The sequence below is a fragment of the Diabrotica virgifera genome, chromosome 7, assembly GCF_917563875.1.
Source record: "Diabrotica virgifera virgifera chromosome 7, PGI_DIABVI_V3a".
Classification (NCBI taxonomy): domain Eukaryota; kingdom Metazoa; phylum Arthropoda; class Insecta; order Coleoptera; family Chrysomelidae; genus Diabrotica; species Diabrotica virgifera.
In genome coordinates this window covers 96447900-96468808 of record NC_065449.1, presented here as the reverse complement: position 1 = coordinate 96468808, position 20909 = coordinate 96447900, and the positions used below count along the sequence as shown (strand labels likewise).

At 35.8% G+C, this 20909-nt stretch overlaps 1 protein-coding gene across 1 annotated transcript; it reads right to left on the bottom strand.

Moving 5' to 3' along the window:
* Positions 1-10167: 10167 nt before the first annotated feature.
* LOC126888559 (uncharacterized) lies at positions 10168-11457 on the bottom strand. The gene has a single exon (XM_050656907.1). The coding sequence runs from the start codon at positions 11455-11457 to the stop codon at positions 10168-10170; it is 1290 nt and encodes a 429-aa protein (XP_050512864.1).
* Between the last annotated feature and the right edge of the window lie 9452 nt (positions 11458-20909).

Here is a 20909-nt window from a genome sequence, read left to right as displayed (position 1 = left end):
CTTTCCATTTTTTAATTTAATTTTCCATTTCCAACAATCGTTTTTTCCGATTATAGCGCCATCTATCCATAATTCGAAAAAATCTCTCGAATAAAAGTTGCTTATTTTTACGTAAATAATCCAACTCTGCAATAAAAATTTGGGGTCCCATTTATGATTTTAAAGTAACTCCCCACCCGACCTCCGTGGGGTGTTTGGTACCATTCGATAGATTTTTCAAAAACATTTTGAAAGTGTATTTTGCAGTTTTTCGGTTTGATGTTCATTTTGCGAAATATCGCGGGGTTTGTATTTAAAATTTTTAATTTACCCCCACCCCTATCCGTGGGAGTCATGTTTAGTACCATTCGATAGATTTTTGAAAAATATTGAAGACGTATTTTTCAGTTTTTCGATCTGACGTTCATTTCGAGAAAAATTCGCTTTTTTCTATGAAAATTTTTGACTCACCCATTTCCTTACGCCGCTCTCAAATCGTCAGATTTTTGAAATATACACTCTTTTGCATGTACTTAACTAACCGTATCTTAATCTGACAATTTCGAGTACTTTTAAGGATAGATTTTATTTTTTCGGGCCCCCCTTAACGAACTTCCCTGTGTTAAGAGCCAATGTATGGTAGAGGTACATCTGCAACTGCAAAAATCCTCGCTTGTGCTCCTTTGCCATAACTTAATATGGCTCTTCACGTGAGATATTCTCTCATCGCGTGACCACCGTGTATAATATTATTTAGCATTATTTTATTAAATTATTCTATATTGTAGCATTATTTTATTTTGTACTTTCAATATGAATCGTACTTGCTCTGTTGCAGGACAATAAAATAAAGATACTATGTAGTACAAATATGAAATTTATCTACATAAATTGAAATATTATTTCTACATTTTTAGATTAAAATATACACGCGCATCAACAATCACATTGTGTAATGCTAATACATAATGACTTTATTAAGTTTAAAATCTATTTTGAAAATTTTATTTCGTAAAAAAAAAAGATAAAAGTTGGATATATGAGACAAAATCTCACACGCCACCATCATCATTCTCTTTGCCTTATCCCTATGCGGGGTCGGCTTCCCTAATTGCATTTCTCCAGACAATTCTATCCTGGGTCATATCAATATTAATCCCCTTTACCAACATGTCCTGCCTAATCGTCTCCCCCCACGTCTTCTTTGGTCTTCCTCTCCTACTCCTTCCAGGAATCTGCACTTCAGCTACTCTTCGTATTGGATGATTAACATCTCGACGTTGAACATGACCAAACCATCTCAACCTATGCTCTCTCATTTTGGCATCAATTGGTGCCACACCTAGACTTCCCCTAATATACTCATTTTTAATTTTATCCTTTCTTGTCACTCCACTCATCCATCTAAGCATTCTCATCTCCGCCACATGCTTTCATTGTTCCTCTTTCTTTTTCACTGCCCAACACTCAGTTCCTTACATCATAGCCGGTCTTATGGCTGTTTTATAGAATTTTCCTTTCAGCTTCATTGTAACTTTTCTATCACACAACACACCACTCGCTTCCTTCCACTTCATCCATCCAGCCCTAATTCTACTGCATGCATCTCCATCTATTTCTCCATTACTCTGTAATACCGATCCCAGGTACTTAAAACTATTGCTTTTTACAACCAGTTCACCATCCAAAGATACCATTTTATTTGTAGTAACTCCATCTTTAAATGAAGATTCCAAATACTCTGTCTTTGTCCTACTAAGTTTTAAACCTTTTTCCTCCAGAGCTCGTGTCCACTGTTCCAGTTTTTGTTTTAAGTCTCTTTCACTATTTCCTACTAACACGACATCATCAGCATACATTAAGCACCATGGAATGTTACCCTGTAGTTTCGCTGTTATCTGGTCCAAAACTAATGAGAATAAATACGGACTGTATCCGCAGACGTTCGGATACAGTTAGCGTCTCTTTGCAAAGACAATGACGTCGACTTTGCAAAGTAACAAGACACTTACTCAACACACACACTACACATTACACCTGAGTTAGTGATAAGTTATACAATTACGTGGCTAAAGGTTCTAGTTCTAAACCAAGGCCAGAATCAGAGAAAAAAAAATACGGACTAAGCACCGAGCCTTCACATGAAGTTTATCAGTCTCTCCCACACCTGTCCTAACACTAGTCGTTACTCCCTCATACATATCCCTCACAATCTTTACATATGCACCAGGGACTCCTTTCTTATTGAGTGCCCACCACAGAATCTCTCGAGGAACTCTATCATATGCTTTCTCAAGATCAATGAATACCATATGATCGTTTGTTTCTTTACTCCTGTATTTTTCCATCAACTGCCTTATAATGAAAATTGCGTCTGTTGTTGATCTGCCCTGCATAAAGCCAAATTTATTCTCGGATATGTCGGTCTCTTCACGTATCCGTCTATCAATTACTCTCTCCCATATTTTCATGGTGTGGCTAAGCAGTTTTATAGCCCTGTAGTTTGTACACTGCTGTATATCTCCCTTGTTTTTGTAGACAGGTACTAGTAAACTGCTTCTCCATTCGTCTGGCATTCAGTGGTGTCATGGCAAAATTAGCAGTGCCGGACCGCAGTGCCGGAACGCACTGCTAATTTTTGTTTACAAAACCTAAATTCTCTATTTATTTTTTTTCTTTTCTTAACCAGTGCCGGAACGGCGTTCCCGCACCATGACACCACTGTTGGCATTTGTCCAACTTCCATAATTCTATTAAATAAACCTGCTAACCACCTTGTTCCTGTCTCTCCCAATGCTTTCCATACTTCCCCAGGAATATCATCTGGTCCTACCGAATTTCCTTTCTTTATTTTTTGAAGCGCTTGAGCCACTTCCTCGTTTGTTATTTTGGTGACCACGCGCCATCACTGACACGCGCCACCACTGACACGCCACCAAAATCTCACGCGCCACCACTGACATAAAAGCCAACCTAGCGACCAATGCCGGGTTAAATATGCTTATAAATGAATGTGACTTATTCTGACGACCCCATCCAGATCCAAGAGTATCGGTAGAACCGAGTTTTTAGTGCCAGAAGATAAAAAAACGTACCTACCTACACAATACAATGATCGGAGATGGACTTTCGAACTTATCTACAGTCAGAAAAATGAAAGAATACCCATGAACGATCACACCAATCACTTATTTTGTATTTGTTGTCTTTTCTAAAAATAACAAACGTTTGTTATATATAGAAAAAGACAGCAAATACAAAATAAGTGATTGATGTGATCGTTCATGGGTATTCTTTCATTTTTCCGACTGTATTCCTCCCTTCATTGGGAGGAGAGAAAAAGTAGCACTTTCCTCCCTTGTTATACAAATAGCTATCTCCTAACTAGTGCGGAACTATTTTCCGCATGAGTTAGGAACAATTTTTTTTCTAGGGCCGTACGTTTGGAAAAAAGCCACAAAAAATAGTCATATCAATTTTTATTTAGGAGTGAAAATTAATTAATTCTTTGACAATTAATTAACAAATTAATTCTTTGACAAGGTTGTCAAAACCAAACTTTCAATATAATGGCTTACCACGGCGATATTGGTTTCCATGACGACGATTTAAAACCATTTTCTACTGATTTGACTTTTAAATATTATATCAAAATAATTTTATTTCATCGAATTATTGTGTTAATTTCATTAAAACGTGAACACAATAAGATTAGTCTGGGCTGATTATCGGAGAATAGACCATTTTTGGGAAAAGTTATTTACCAGAAATTTTATTGCTGGAATCGAATTATAAGATCCTATATATTAATAATATAGGTATGCAAAGTCCTCAGATAGTGTGCTACTTTTTTTATAAACAAAATGGCGCCCGAAAATCGTGTTTTTTTCAATTATTGCTCTATAACTCCGAAGATTTTAACTTAACAACAAAAACACCCAAATAAAAATTCACCGTGATTAAATTCTGCATAGAGACGTGTTTTTCCCGATCTGCTCCGACAAAAATTTTCCTCGAAAATTGCGGGTTTTCCCAACAAAATCTTTAATTTTCAAATAAAGTTTTAGATACGTAATTATCTACCAATAATTAAATAATTTGGTGACTTAAAACCCTTCTTGGTTTAGATTATAGTTCCAGAAGCTGGTGAAAATTAAACGAATATTTTAGCAACAATTCAATTGTTAATTAATAATTTACGGTCGCAATAATAACCAAAATAATTATGATACACTGATCAAACTTTGAAATCTTATAAAGATGAGATGCCTATTTAATATTTTGTCCACAAAATATATATTTTTTATTTTTTTTGCATAATCTTTAAATGTTTAAAAAAAATAGTTATAAACAAATTAACGTTTCTCAAAAAGTCTCTATTTTTTTATAATTTTAATAAATAGCTAAAATGCGCATTTCAAATATCTTTAAAATGAATGCATTAAAACTTTTTTGCAGCCATTTGCAAAAAAGTTATGAAACAGCAAAGTAAACATACGATACTACGGTGTTTATAAATTTTTTTAATTCTTTCAAAGCTTAGAAGTGAGTTTAAAGTACAAGCTAATTATTTACAAAAAAATAACGATTATCAGTTTAATGGTTATATTATAATTAAAGATTAAAAATATATTTTTTTGTAATTTACACGCGCGAAAGTAGAGTAATACAGTACTGTAGCTATAATTTTCACTCGGAGCGACGATCGGCCGCGCAACGTCCACTTTTAATACACTACCTATGCTGCGTGTCAGTCGCTTCGAGTGAACATTTTAGCTCCGACTCTGTATCAGGCCTACTTTTGCGCTAAAAATTACAAAAAAAAGTATTTTTAATCTTTGATTAAAATATAACCATTGCACTAATTTTTGACATTCTTTGTGAGTAATTAGATTTTACCATAGACTCACTTTTAAGCTTTGAGACAATTAAAACAAATTATAAACAACGGAGAAAACTTATATTTACTTTGCTGTTTCATAATTTTTTTGCAAATGGTTGGAAAATTTTTTTAAAGCATTCATTTTCAAGACCTATGAAATACGCATTTTCAGTGTTTTTTAAAATTAGAATATAATAAACAATTTCTGAGAAATGTTAATTTGTTTATAACATTTTTTTTTAAATATTTAAAGATTATGCAAAAAAATGAAAAAATTATATTTTGTCGACAAAATATTAAATAGGCATCACACCTTTATAATCTTTCTAAGTTTGATCAATGTCTAATGATTATTTTGGTTGTTATTGCGACTGTAAATTGTTAATTAACAATTGAATTGTTGCTAAAATATTCGTTTCATTTTCACCGGCTTCTGAATTTATAATCTATACCAAGAAAGCTTTTATTTCACCAAGCTATATAATTATTTATAAATAATTACTGGCCCAAAAAAATTATTTTAAAATTCGAGATTTTGTTGGGAAAACCCACATTTTCCGAGGAAAATTTTCGTCGGAGCAAATCGGAAAAAACATGCCTATATGTAGAATTAAATTAGGGTGAATTTTTATTTGAGTGTTTTTGATGTAAAATTAAAATCTTCGGAGTTATAGAGCAATAATTGAAAAAAGTACGATTTGTCGGCGCCATTTTGTTTATAAAAAAAGTAGCACACTATCTGCGGACTTTGCATACCTATACTAATAATAAATAGGATCTTATAATTTGATTCCAGCAATAGAATTGCTGGTAAATAACTTTTCTTTGTACTTTACTAATTAGACTAGCGTATTATAACTATTTTTTTTTCAAAATTTAAAGATTATGCAAAAAAAAGAAAAATTTATATTTTGTCGATAAAATATTAAATAAGCATCTCAACTTTATAATCTTTAAAAGTTTGATCAAAGTATCATGATTATTTTGGTTATTATTGCGATCGTAAATTGTTAATTAACAATTGAATTGTTGCTAAAATATTCGTTTAATTTTCACCGGCTTCTGGAATTACAATCTATACCAAGAAAGATTTGATGTCACTAAGTTATTTAATTATTGATTAATAATTACTTACCTAAAACTTTATTTGAAAATTAGAGTTTTTGTTAGGAAAACCCGCATTTTCCGAGGAAAATTTCCGTCGGAGCAAATCGTGAAAAGCATATCTCTATGCAGAATTTAATTGCGGTGAATTTTTATTTGGGTATTTTTGTTGTAAAGTTAAAATCTTCGAAGTTATAGAGCAATAATTGAAAAAAATACGATTTGTCGACGCCATTTTGTTTATAAGAAAAGTAGCACACTATCTGCGGACTTTGCATACCTATATTATTAATATATAGGACCTTATAATTCGATTCCAGCAATAAAATTGCTGGTAAATAACTTTTCCATGAATTTTGCTAATTAGCCCAGAGTAGATACATTTGAAATAAATTAGTAAATAATATCTAAATATTAGTTTATTGCTTGTATTATAGTAGATATATATAGTATATATATAGTAGATAATGCCATGTATGTATGTATGTATGTATGTATGTAGATAGGGGTGATAGGTACACTGCGACCCGTAGGATCTATTGTGTCCCCCTTGCTTGCCATGAGTCTGATGTTTTCTCAGACCTATAGCAGCTCTTCCAGTCCTATTTTCCTAAGAAAGATTAGGACATCGTCGGGCTTCAATTCAGGCAGGTTCTCCTCTTCTATTTCATGTGCCCCTAGGTATCTGGCCCTGGAGTTCTGCAATGCAGGACATTCTGAGAGTATGTGTATTGAGGTTTCGTCCTCTTCCTCACAGAATCTGCATTTTGCTTCATCTACCAATCCTAGCTTCTTCATGTGACTTCTTAACCGGCAATGCCCGGTCATTATTCCCGTCAAAATCCGGATCTTCTTTTTACTGAGGTTGAGAAAGCTAAGAGATCTATTCTGGTTATAATTTCCCAGAATTTTCTTGGCTTGTCTCAATCCTTCCAACTGATTCCAGTACTTGGACTATTCCCTCTCCAATTCTCCTCTTAGTTCTCCTAAGATTGCGCTACTGCTGATCCCACATGATGGTTCTGGTCCCAGATATGGGGTTTCGTCTCCTTTTTTCGCCAGCTGATCTGCTGTTTCGTTCCCTCCAATTCCTATGTGTCCTGGGACCCATAGGAGGGTGACAAGGTTCTTCTGGCCTAGTTCATTTAGCTTTCCTAGGCACTCCCAAACCATCTTAGAACTGATTATATGTGAGCTCAGTGCTTTGATGGCTGCTTGACTATCTGACATGATTACAATCTCTTGTCTGCGATAGTTTCTTCCAATGTTAAATTCCACACATCTTTCGATGGCACGGATTTCTGCTTGAAAGATGGTTGGGTATGTGCCCAAGCTTTCTGAGTGTTTGGCTCTCGGTCCAAAGACTCCTATTCCAGTTCCCTCTTCCAGTTTGGAGCCATCCGTATACCACTTTATGGCATTTGGGTTCAAGTTCTGTATGGTATCTTCGTCCCATTCAGATTTATTGCTCAGCTTAGTGATGAATTTTCTCACAAAGTTGAATTTCTTCGGCATATCATCTTGGGGCATTTCCCAAGTTTGATCAAATTGAAGTGATCGAGGTTTTTCTCTGATGATTCCTTCTCTGATCATCCTGTATATTGTTTTCTTCCTTACATTTTCTAACTGAATGTGCAGTGGGGTCAAGTTTAAAATCACCTCCATTGCAGCTGTGGGGCAGGTTCCCATTGCTCCAGTGATACATGCACAGGCTAGTCTCTGAATCTTCGAAAGCTTTTTCTTTGTCGTATTCAGATTAGCTCTTGTGCCCCAAGCTACTGCCCCATAAGTGATTAGTGGTCTCACTATTGCTGTGTACATCCATTGCAGAATACGTGGGTTACATCCCCAGTTTTTCCCTGCAATGTTCTTACACACCATGAGGGCCTTGGTGGCTTTGTGTATTACTTCCTCTTCGTGTTTATTCCAGAGTAACTTGCTATCTAGGATCAGCCCTAGATATTTGACCTCTGTTTTCCATTCGACGATATCCTCCCCTATTTTTATGGTTTTTAAATTCGGGTTCTTTTTCCTTGTAAAGGCTACTAGTGTGGTTTTAGTGGGGTTGATGTTAAGTCCCAACGAGTCACACCATTGGTTTGCAATATTCAGTCCTCTTTGAACTATGTCGCAGAGGATATTTTCGTACTTTCCTTTTGCAAGGATGACCATGTCGTCGGAATATCCTTGACATGGTATGCCTTCCCTGGTCAATTGACAGAGTAGGCTGTCCACAGTGAGACTCCACATGAGTGGGGACGCAACTCCCCCCTGCGGACAGCCTCTGGTCACATTAATGAAGATAGTGTCTTGTCCTGTCTCCATTTCTGCGATTCTCGTAGATAGCAGTTGCGACATCCAGGTGGAGGTCATTCCATCTACTCCTCTCTCATGCAGTGCTCTTTTGACGGCTTCATGTGGCGTGTTGTCAAAAGCCCCTTCTATATCTAGAAAGGCACATACCACGGTCTCTTTCTTATTCAGAGCATCTTGGATTTCATCAGTCAATTGTGTCAAGGCGGTTTCCGTGGATTTTCCCGCTTGATACGCATGTTGACGGGGGTGCAATGGCACCTGTTCCAAGATTTCTGTTCTAATGTAGTTGTCTACAGCTTTTTCCATCGTTTTGAGAATAAACGATGTGAGGCTGATCGGTCTAAGGGATTTAGGGTGCGTAGTATCCCGTTTCCCTACTTTTGGGATGAAGGTGACTTTGGCCCTTCTCCATGCTTCTGGTATGTATCCCAGTTCAAGACTGCTCCGACTGATTCGGACCATATGAGGAATGATTGCCTCTTGGCCCTGTTGAAGTAGGGCAGGAAATATTCCATCCGTTCCAGGTGTTTTGAACGGCTGAAAGGTGTTCATAGCCCATTTCAGCCGTTCTTCACTGCAGATGTGTTTTGCCATTGCAGTGTCTTCCCTGGTAGGTCTTCTGATTTGCTCACTCTTTTTTCCTGAAGTGATTGCTCCTCCAGGAAAGTGAGTTTCTAACAAGAGCAAAGCTCGTTCTTTCTCGCTTTCTGTGAAGCTTCCGTCTGGCTTCCGTAGTGCCATTACTGTATCTACTCTTCCCTTTGCCAAGACCTTGTGTAGCCTTGCTGCAGAGGGAGTAGTGTCTATTTCTTCGCAGAATTTTCTGAAGCTATTTCTTTTAGCCTTTCTAATCTCTTTATTGTATAATATGAGTTTCTCGGTGTATCTCTGCCAATCTCCGTTACGTTTGGCTCTGTTGAAGAGCTGTCGCGTCTCGGATCTTAGGTTTGACAGATGTTCGTTCCACCATATTGCATCTTTTGATTTTCTGGTCCTCTGAAGAGGACAACTTGATTCATAGGCGTCGAGTATTACCTCGTTAAGTTCTATGACATCATTTTCTAATGCCAGGTGGTTTCTGGCATTTCCTTTAGTACGAAGACTTACAAGATTTCTCCTCAGGTTAGAGTTGTATTCATCCCAGTTTGTTTTCCTGGGGTTTCTCCTGAGTTTTGGCTCAGGAGGACTACAATCTAACCTGAACATAATTATTCTATGATCAGAGAGGGATGGTTCGTTCGATACTCTCCAATCCCTCACCCGATCTGATAGATTCGGTGTGCTTACAGTTATATCTAGCACTTCTTTTCTTGTTTTAGTTACAAAAGTAGGGGTATTCCCTATATTGTGTATGACAAGATTCTTACTAAGAATAAATTCTAAAATTTTCTCACCTCTTTCATTGGTGTCTGTGCTCCCCCATACGGTATTGTGACCATTAGCGTCACATCCTAGGAGAAGCGGTAGTTTCTTCTGCTCACAGTACTCTACTAGTCTTTGCAGTTCTGGAGGCGGTGCAGTCCCGTCTCCTGCAAAGTAGCATGAGACTATCATAACTTCTTGACGCCCTTTTCCGAACTCAAGGTTTGCTCGAATCGGAACAAGGTCTCTCGTCATAAATTCTGAAACACAAAAGTGATTAATACTGTTACTTACCAAGATGCATGCTCTGGGTTTGTCAACATTACTTACTTTGTATATCAGCTTAGCTTCTCTGCTTGTGAGTCCTCTCACCTGACCGTCACGAACCCATGGTTCCTGAATCAGTACAAATCCCAATTGGTTTCTGATAAACGTCCTTAGGATGACCGCCGATGATCCCTTGGCGTGATGGGCGTTTATCTGAGCAATATTAATTCCCATTTTTCCCTTTTCCCTGCCCCTACTTATTTGGTTATTTGAGGTGAGGTTTCTTTCTCACCTTCTTCCCCCCCGACAAGTGTTTTGTCCTTGTCTTCTTCAACGTTAGTTGCTTCGGCTGTCTCCATGTCCTCCGAGTCCCGATATAGATCGGTGCTGTGGTGGTCTCCGACGTTCTCGGCATCGCCGGGCACATCAGTACCCCGCGATGCAGAGGGCACCGGAGGCGCTTCCTCGACCTCGGTGGTTACTAACCCACCGCTGCTCCCCGGAGTCTCCTTTTCTGTTTCCCGTTTTATACCATGAACGGGGATTTTCCCGAACCGGTAAAAAATGGTGCATCCGTTCTTCCTGAGGGCAGCGCAGGATAGCTCGTCTATCGCTGCCCTCAAGAGTTGCCCTGCCGCCTCTTCCTTAGCACTCAGGACCTTCCACCTACCTATTGCTAGGCCCTCATTTTGTACCTCTATCAGCTGAAGTAATTTCTCAGCTGATAGCCCCTTGCTTCTGGGGAGGAAAACTGTCACAACATGTGATCTAGGGATGTCGTCTCCCTTACATGTTGTGAGTTCTCCACCCTCCCACTTCCTAATTTGTGGCACCTTCAACCTTAGCCACTCCGCTGACTGTGGTGTTTCACAGTCAACTACCAAGTAGCCCGGCTTGAAGTGGATGCCGCCGAACTGGAGCTTGTGCTCCCATTCGGCGAACATTTCTTGAACTATTGCCTCCTCCACCAAAGTCTGCTGTTCCGCGCTGAGGGTGTTCTCAGGGAACCCTTTGGGGAGAATGGCAATCTTCTCCGATTTTAGAGCAGCTGCACAGCTGCTCATACCTACTGAGGTAGTGGTCTGTTCTCCCACTTCCTCCTTCTTCCTTTTCACCTCTTTCTGAGCAGGACTGATGACCGTCTCAGTCCGCTTTCTTTTTTGACTAGCAGGCTCTTGGCTTTTATGCTCCAAGGCCTTCTTTCTTGCTGTTTCAGGGGAAATTCCCTGACTGAGGTACCTCAAGTACCATCTGCAGCCCGCTCCGCTGAGCCCACGTCTCAGTGGGTCATCCCTGCCTCCAGGTTCTCCCAAGTTTGGGAGTGGAGGCTGTCTAGAGGTCGAGGGCCTTTGGAGGTCCTTCCCCACCTCAGATTTACCCTTGTGGTGTATTCCCACAATGGAGTCTGAGGGACCGGTCCTCGACTTTCCTGCCTCTCGGGGAGCTTCCCGAGAGGTTGAAGGAGAGTGTTTTCCTTCCTTCTTCTTCTTCGATTTAGCGGTGTATTCCCGCTGTATTTTTTTTCCTTTTAATTCTTTCTTGTCCATGGTTGTTCCCACGAGTAGCTAGGGAATGTCGGTCCACTCCGGCAGAGCCCCGCATGCCGGAGTAAGGCTGCATACAAGGGGGTTTCGCCTGGTTCCCCCAGGGGAACGTTCGCGACCGCATATGCCCCAGCGGCCATTCATCCATCGGCACGTTGCCTTACACTTTGGATTGGGGTAGTGAGGTAAGTGGAGGGATAGTGGATGTGGGGCAGGGATGTGATCAGGAATCAGCCACTCGCGCTCGGATAAGTCGACTCACAAAAAGGTGAGAAAGAGTTTGTTGGGGGAGGGCGACATGTTTGGGTTTCGAGTGGCCGTAGGAGCAGGGAAGGGTATCTGTATATGCTGAAGGCGAAGGCGCAGCAACTGTTCGCCTCAGTTGCTGCGCCTTTTCGCGTCCAGTGGCGGTGTCCGGCGGTCACCCGGTGCACAGGCACTGGACGCGGAGACTGTGTTTGGTTTCGCTGGTCGTGCTCCCCTCACAAAATAAGGGACCAAGACCAGTTACTCAGCCCTCCCACCAACGGCAAGGAAAAATTACAGTCTCGGGGAGAGCATAATGCCATATTATAATATATTCTACTTTCCCGCACGGCGTGCGGGAAAGTGCAACTTTCGGAAACGAAATGCGTGCGGGAAAGTGGCTGTTTTAGCACGACCGTAGAAAAAGAATATTTTAAAATGTCATAAAAAGATGAAGCGGAAAACAGCACCCAGTCTAGATGGAATCTTTAACGAATTGTATTGTACCTTCAAGCACCGAAGGTATAAAATTATCTATTAAAATTTATAAACTAATAATCAGAGTATCTACCTATAGAAAACGAAAAAAATGGCAATACCAATATTTCAGAAGGGAGAATCAAGAAGCTGTAACAACACGAGGGGAACATTATTGAATTAATTGTGACATAGGTACGTATCGTTATGACTAAAACCTAGCAACCTTCTTCAACCTTCATTAAGCAAAAATATTTCGCAGAATTGTTCGTTGTGTTGTTTTTAGTTCCTTAGTGGACTTCATGGTAAGGGACATTAGGGAGTTTTTGTGCACACAAATACGTAAACGTAACGCATCTTTTTGACATATACGCTTGCGCATTAATGGTTGAACTCCCGTATCGCGATACGTATTATCTAAGGTTACGGGCTGGTACGTTAGGTTCATACACATCCCTATCGAGCCGAAAGTCACCGAATGCACACGAGGATCTTGCCCGATTACCTACCAAATGAACATTTCATCAGCGTACTACCCGTTTATAAACATTTTAAGGTTATATTGGTTATTGGTTTAGTCTATTTGAGTAAAATTATTCTGTTGGTAATTGGAAATTGGAACTTCATAATAGATTTAAAATTTTATTGTTTTTAAGTTGTCTATTAATAAAGCAAAACAAACAAATCTTGTATTAATTTTAGAAATACAGTGATCACCACAATTAATAACTAGATATACAAATTACCTAGTTTCAGTAAAATTTTCAAATAACTATTACCACACTATTTACATTATACCTACTGGAATTCTGATGTATGTATACAATAATTTACAACTAAAAAGTAGGTATAAACAAAAATAAAAAAATTTTAACCTAAGGAAAAATAATATTTTTATATTTAACTAGAAGCAATTAAAACCATACAATTTCATTATTCATTTATCTTTTTTTACATTTGTATATTAATTGTATATTGTGTGAACATTGTTTTATTTTTTTGAATGTCAACGGAATTTAAAAGTAACTTTACGATTTGCTTTTCGTTACGTTAAGGCAGTTACAAAAACTACCTATTTTAACATTCATCCTCTACGACACGTTAGTTGCTTTACGTATACGGAAATGCGTACGTTACGTAGCAACAAAAACTCCCTATTGTCTCTAATCCATAGATACACACTGGCATTATATAAGTGTTGAGTAACATCCTCTTTGAGTTTATAGTAATGGAGTATCCATACCAATTTACCAAAAGTGGCCCATGTTAGTTGTGTTCTTCTTCTTTCAGCATATCGATTTGGTGGTTATGAACAGTAAAATCGAAGGAAAAAGTTGTCTTGGTAGACGACAAATATTCTGGTTGAAAAACACTAGCGGCTTGACCGGGTTAAACAGACCGGGTTTTAAGAAAAGCAGAAGACGAAGATCGATTTGGTTTTCCTAGCTTGATGATATTATGATCTACGTAGAGGTATATACACCACTAGATCTTTTTTATCGTATGCTTTCGTATTATTATAGGCCTTGGGCCCGCATATACAAATATTATTTATGACCACACCGTTGAAACTTTTTGTACTTGTTATTTGGATGGAGTCGGACAAATTTTGAGCTTGGCGCATTATGGTAGTGGGGCGTTTGTCTGTCAAGCGGTGACGAAGTTGTCAATTTTATGCAAGAAAAAAATTTATTACCACATTGGTCATTCTATTTTAATCAATGGATTTTATCATATAAACAACGAAAACAATTTTGTCGGACAAAAATATTGGGGCATATTACGCGTCGGACACGCTAAATATGTCAAATTTATGAAAATAATAAATTTATTACCACATCGATAATTTTAACGGTATCTATCATAAAACCTTTTTACAATAATGTGGTAACCTTGTCGGACAATTTTCACGGGGCATATGCGCAGTCGGACGCGCCGAAGATGTCAATTTCCTGAAATTTTTTTATTTACAACCATTTTTCCGACAGCATTAGTAGGTTATAAGTAATTATATTCTTAATCAAAAAAACAAAGCGTCGGACAAAAATATTGGGGCAACTCGACAGTCGGACAAAAAATTTAATTTTTATTAGTAAAGTATACTTTCAAATTATGCTGGGTTCGTGCATCCCTTATCTTTACAACCATTTTTCCGACAAAAGTAGTAGGTTACAAGTAATTATATTCTTAAACAAAAAATGTAATTGTCTGACAAAAATGTTGGGGCAAACGAACAGAAAACTTAATTCTTTTAGGCTATCGACGAGGAGGTATTATCAAAAAAAAATTTTAAAACAGTGTTTCTCGGTTACTTTTGAATCGATTTAGCTGAAAATTGGTACACACACTTAGTAAAGCATTTAAAAGGGTATGACGTAGATCGGAACCCAAAATTTTCCCAAAAAAATTTCGGACAAGAGGGAAAATTTTAGAAAAATTGTGATCTGATATTTGCGTACATACTCCTTGAACAACGACAAACATCGTTCTGTAGTTTTTTTTCTCGAAATAAAAAAAAATTTCCGACACAAGTATCAGGTTATAAGTAGTTATATTCCAAATCAAAAAATCTAAGTGTCCGACAAAAATATTGGGTCAAATCCAAAGTCGGACAAAAAATTTAATTTTTATTAATAAACTGTCTTTTAAACCTTTCTCGGTTCGTGCAACCCTTACCTTTAAAACCATTTTTCCGACAACATTAGTAGGTTATAAGTAATTATATTCTTAATCAAAAAATCAAAGTGTCGGACAAAAATATTGGGGCAATTCGACAGCCGGACAAAAAATTTATTTTTATTAGTAAAGTATACTTTCAAATTATGCTGGGTTCGTGCATCCCTTATCTTTACAACCATTTTTCCGACAAAAGTAGTAGGTTACAAGTAATTATATTCTTAAACAAAAAATATAATTGTCTGACAAAAATGTTGGGGCAAACGAACAGAAAACTTAATTCTTTTAGGCTATCGACGAGGAGGTATTATCAAAAAAAAAATTTTAAAACAGTGTTTCTCGGTTACTTTTGAATCGATTTAGCTGAAAATTGGTACACACACCAAGTAAAGCATTTAAAAGGGTATGACGTAGATCGGAACCCAAAATTTTCTTAAAAAATTTTCCGACAAGACGGAAAATTTTAGAAAAATTGTGATCTGATAATTTGTGTACATACTCCTTGAACAACGACAAACATCGTTCTGTAGTTTTTTTTCTCGAAATAAAAAAAAATTTCCGATACAAGTATCAGGTTATAAGTAGTTATATTCCAAATCAAAAAATCTAAGTGTCCGACAAAAATATTGGGTCAAATCCAAAGTAGGACAAAAAATTTAATTTTTATTAATAAACTGTCTTTTGAATCTTACTGGGTTCGTGCAACCCTTACCTTTAAAACCATTTTTCCGACAACATTAGTAGGTTATAAGTAATTATATTCTTAATCAAAAAATCAAAGTGTCGGACAAAAATATTGGGGCAACTCGACAGTCGGACAAAAAATTTATTTTTATTAGTAAAGTATACTTTCAAATTATGCTGGGTTCGTGCATCCCTTATCTTTACAACCATTTTTCCGACAAAAGTAGTAGGTTACAAGTAATTATATTCTTAAACAAAAAATATAATTGTCTGACAAAAATGTTGGGGCAAACGAACAGAAAACTTAATTCTTTTAGGCTATCGACGAGGAGGTATTATCAAAAAAAAAATTTAAAACAGTGTTTCTCGGTTACTTTTGAATCGATTTAGCTGAAAATTGGTACACACACTAAGTAAAGCATTTAAAAGGGTATGACGCAGATCGGAACCCAAAATTTTCTTAAAAAATTTTCCGACAAGAGGGAAAATTTTAGAAAAATTGTGATCTGATAATTTGTGTACATACTCCTTGAACAACGACAAACATCGTTCTGTATTTTTTTTCTCCAATTAAAAAAAAATTTTCAGCACATGTATCAGGTTATAAGTAGTTATATTTCAAATCAAAAACTCTAAGTGCCCGACATAAATAGTGGGGCACATCCAAAGTCGGACAAAAAATTTAATTTTTATTAATAAACTATACTTTTAAACTATTCTGGGTTCGTGCATCCCTTATCTTTACAACCATTTTTCCGACAAAAGTAGTAGGATACAAGTAATTATACTCTTAAACAAAAAATGTAATTGTCTGACAAAAATGTTGGGGCAAACGAACAGGAAACTTAATTCTTTTAGGCTAGGGACGAGGAGGTATTATCCAAAAATATTTTAAAACAGATTTTTTCGGTTATTTTTGAATCGATTTAGCTGAAAATTGGTACACACACTAAGTAAAACATTTAAAAGGGTATGACGTAGCGCTGTACCCAAAATTTTCCCAAAAAAATTTCGGACAAGAGGGAAAATTTTTGAAAAATTGTGATCTGATATTTGCTTACATACTCCTTGAACAACGACAAGCATCGTTCTGTAGTTTTTTTTTTCCAATTAAAAAAAATTTCTGACACAAGTATCAGGTTATAAGTAGTTATATTCTATATCAAAAAATCTAAGTGTCCGACAAAAATATTGGGTCAAATCCAAAGTCGGACAAAAAATTTAATTTTTATTAATAAACTGTCTTTTAAAATTTACTGGGTTCGTGCAACCCTTACCTTTAAAACCATTTTTCCGACAACATTAGTAGATCATAAGTAATTATATTCTTAATCAAAAAATCAAAGTGTCGGACAAAAATATTGGGGCAACTCGACAGTCGGACAAAAAATTTATTTTTATTAATAAAGCATACTTTCAAATTATGCTGGCTTCGTGCATCCCTTATCTTTACAACCATTTTTCCGACAAAAGTAGTAGGTTACAAGTAATTATATTCTTAAACAAAAAATATAATTGTCTGACAAAAATGTTGGGGCAAACGAACAGAAAACTTAATTCTTTTAGGCTATCGACGAGGAGGTATTATCAAAAAAAAATTTAAAACAGTGTTTCTCGGTTACTTTTGAATCGATTTAGCTGAAAATTGGTACACACACTAAGTAAAGCATTTAAAAGGGTATGACGCAGATCGGAACCCAAAATTTTCTTAAAAAATTTTCCGACGAGAGGGAAAATTTTAGAAAAATTGTGATCTGATAATTTGTGTACATACTCCTTGAACAACGACAAACATCGTTCTGTATTTTTTTTCTCGAATTAAAAAAAAATTTTCAGCACATGTATCAAGTTATAAGTAGTTATATTTCAAATCAAAAAATCTAAGTGCCCGACATAAATAGTGGGGCACATCCAAAGTCGGACAAAAAATTTAATTTTTATTAATAAACTATACTTTTAAACTATTCTGGGTTCGTGCATCCCTTATCTTTACAACCATTTTTCCGACAAGAGCAGTAGGATAAAAGTAATTATACTCTTAAACAAAAAATGTAATTTTCTGACAAAAATGTTGGGACAAACGAACAGGAAACTTAATTCTTTTAGGCTATGGACGAGGAGGTATTATCCAAAAATATTTTAACACAGATTTTTTCGGATATTTTTGAATCGATTTAGCTGAAAATTGGTACACACACTAAGTAAAACATTTAAAAGGGTATGACGTAGAGCTGTACCCAAAATTTTCCCAAAAAAATTTCGGACAAGAGGGAAAATTTTAGAAAAATTGTGATCTGATATTTGCGTACATACTCCTTGAACAACGACAAACATCGTTCTGTAGTTTTTTTTCTCGAAATAAAAAAAAATTTCCGACACAAGTATCAGGTTATAAGTAGTTATATTCCAAATCAAAAAATCTAAGTGTCCGACAAAAATATTGGGTCAAATCCAAAGTCGGACAAAAAATTTAATTTTTATTAATAAACTGTCTTTTAAACCTTTCTCGGTTCGTGCAACCCTTACCTTTAAAACCATTTTTCCGACAACATTAGTAGGTTATAAGTAATTATATTCTTAATCAAAAAATCAAAGTGTCGGACAAAAATATTGGGGCAATTCGACAGCCGGACAAAAAATTTATTTTTATTAGTAAAGTATACTTTCAAATTATGCTGGGTTCGTGCATCCCTTATCTTTACAACCATTTTTCCGACAAAAGTAGTAGGTTACAAGTAATTATATTCTTAAACAAAAAATATAATTGTCTGACAAAAATGTTGGGGCAAACGAACAGAAAACTTAATTCTTTTAGGCTATCGACGAGGAGGTATTATCAAAAAAAAAATTTTAAAACAGTGTTTCTCGGTTACTTTTGAATCGATTTAGCTGAAAATTGGTACACACACCAAGTAAAGCATTTAAAAGGGTATGGCGTAGATCGGAACCCAAAATTTTCTTAAAAAATTTTCCGACAAGACGGAAAATTTTAGAAAAATTGTGATCTGATAATTTGTGTACATACTCCTTGAACAACGACAAACATCGTTCTGTAGTTTTTTTTCTCGAAATAAAAAAAAATTTCCGATACAAGTATCAGGTTATAAGTAGTTATATTCCAAATCAAAAAATCTAAGTGTCCGACAAAAATATTGGGTCAAATCCAAAGTAGGACAAAAAATTTAATTTTTATTAATAAACTGTCTTTTGAACCTTACTGGGTTCGTGCAACCCTTACCTTTAAAACCATTTTTCCGACAACATTAGTAGGTTATAAGTAATTATATTCTTAATCAAAAAATCAAAGTGTCGGACAAAAATATTGGGGCAACTCGACAGTCGGACAAAAAATTTATTTTTATTAGTAAAGTATACTTTCAAATTATGCTGGGTTCGTGCATCCCTTATCTTTACAACCATTTTTCCGACAAAAGTAGTAGGTTACAAGTAATTATATTCTTAAACAAAAAATATAATTGTCTGACAAAAATGTTGGGGCAAACGAACAGAAAACTTAATTCTTTTAGGCTATCGACGAGGAGGTATTATCAAAAAAAAATTTTAAAACAGTGTTTCTCGGTTACTTTTGAATCGATTTAGCTGAAAATTGGTACACACACTTAGTAAAGCATTTAAAAGGGTATGACGTAGATCGGAACCCAAAATTTTCTTAAAAAATTTTCCGACAGGAGGGAAAATTTTAGAAAAATTGTGATCTGTTAATTTGTGTACATACTCCTTGAACAACGACAAACATCGTTCTGTAGTTTTTTTTCTCGAAATAAAAAAGAATTTCCGACACAAGTATCAGGTTATAAGTAGTTATATTCCAAATCAAAAAATCTAAGTGTCCGACAAAAATATTGGGTCAAATCCAAAGTAAGACAAAAAATTTAATTTTTATTAATAAACTGTCTTTTGAACTTTACTGGGTTCGTGCAACCCTTACCTTTAAAACCATTTATCCGACAACATTAGTAGGTTATAAGTAATTATATTCTTAATCAAAAAATCAAAGTGTCGGACAAAAATATTGGGGCAACTCGACAGTCGGACAATAAATTTATTTTTATTAGTAAAGTATACTTTCAAATTATGCTGGGTTCGTGCATCCCTTATCTTTACAACCATTTTTCCGACAAAAGTAGTAGTTTACAAGTAATTATATTCTTAAACAAAAAATATAATTGTCTGACAAAAATGTTGGGGCAAACGAACAGAAAACTTAATTCTTTTAGGCTATCGACGAGGAGGTATTATCAAAAAAAAAATTTTAAAACAGTGTTTCTCGGTTACTTTTGAATCGATTTAGCTGAAAATTGGTACACACACCAAGTAAAGCATTTAAAAGGGTATGACGTAGATCGGAACCCAAAATTTTCTTAAAAAATTTTCCGACAAGACGGAAAATTTTAGAAAAATTGTGATCTGATAATTTGTGTACATATTCCTTGAACAACGACAAACATCGTTCTGTAGTTTTTTTTCTCGAAATAAAAAAAAATTTCCGATACAAGTATCAGGTTATAAGTAGTTATATTCCAAATCAAAAAATCTAAGTGTCCGACAAAAATATTGGGTCAAATCCAAAGTCGGACAAAAAATTTAATTTTTATTAATAAACTGTCTTTTAAACATTTCTGGGTTCGTGCAACCCTTACCTTTAAAACCATTTTTCCGACAACATTAATAGGTTATAAGTAATTATATTCTTAATCAAAAAATCAAAGTATCGGACAAAAATATTGGGGCAACTCGACAGTCGGACAAAAAATTTATTTTTATTAGTAAAGTATACTTTCAAATTATGCTGGGTTCGTGCATCCCTTATCTTTACAACCATTTTTCCGACAAAAGTAGTAGGTTACAAGTAATTATATTCTTAAACAAAAAATATAATTGTCTGACAAAAATGTTGGGGCAAACGAACAGAAAACTTAATTCTTTTAGGCTATCGACGAGGAGGTATTATCAAAAAAAAATTTTAAAACAGTGTTTCTCGGTTACTTTTGAATCGATTTAGCTGAAAATTGGTACACACACTTAGTAAAGCATTTAAAAGGGTATGACGTAGATCGGAACCCAAAATTTTCTTAAAAAATTTTCCGACAAGAGGGAAAATTTTAGAAAAATTGTGATCTGATAATTTGTGTACATACTCCTTGAACAACGACAAACATCGTTCTGTAGTTTTTTTTCTCGAAATAAAAAAGAATTTCCGACACAAGTATCAGGTTATAAGTAGTTATATTCCATATCAAAAAATCTAAGTGTCCGACAAAAATATTGGGTCAAATCCAAAGTAGGACAAAAAATTTAATTTTTATTAATAAACTGTCTTTTGAACCTTACTGGGTTCGTGCAACCCTTAC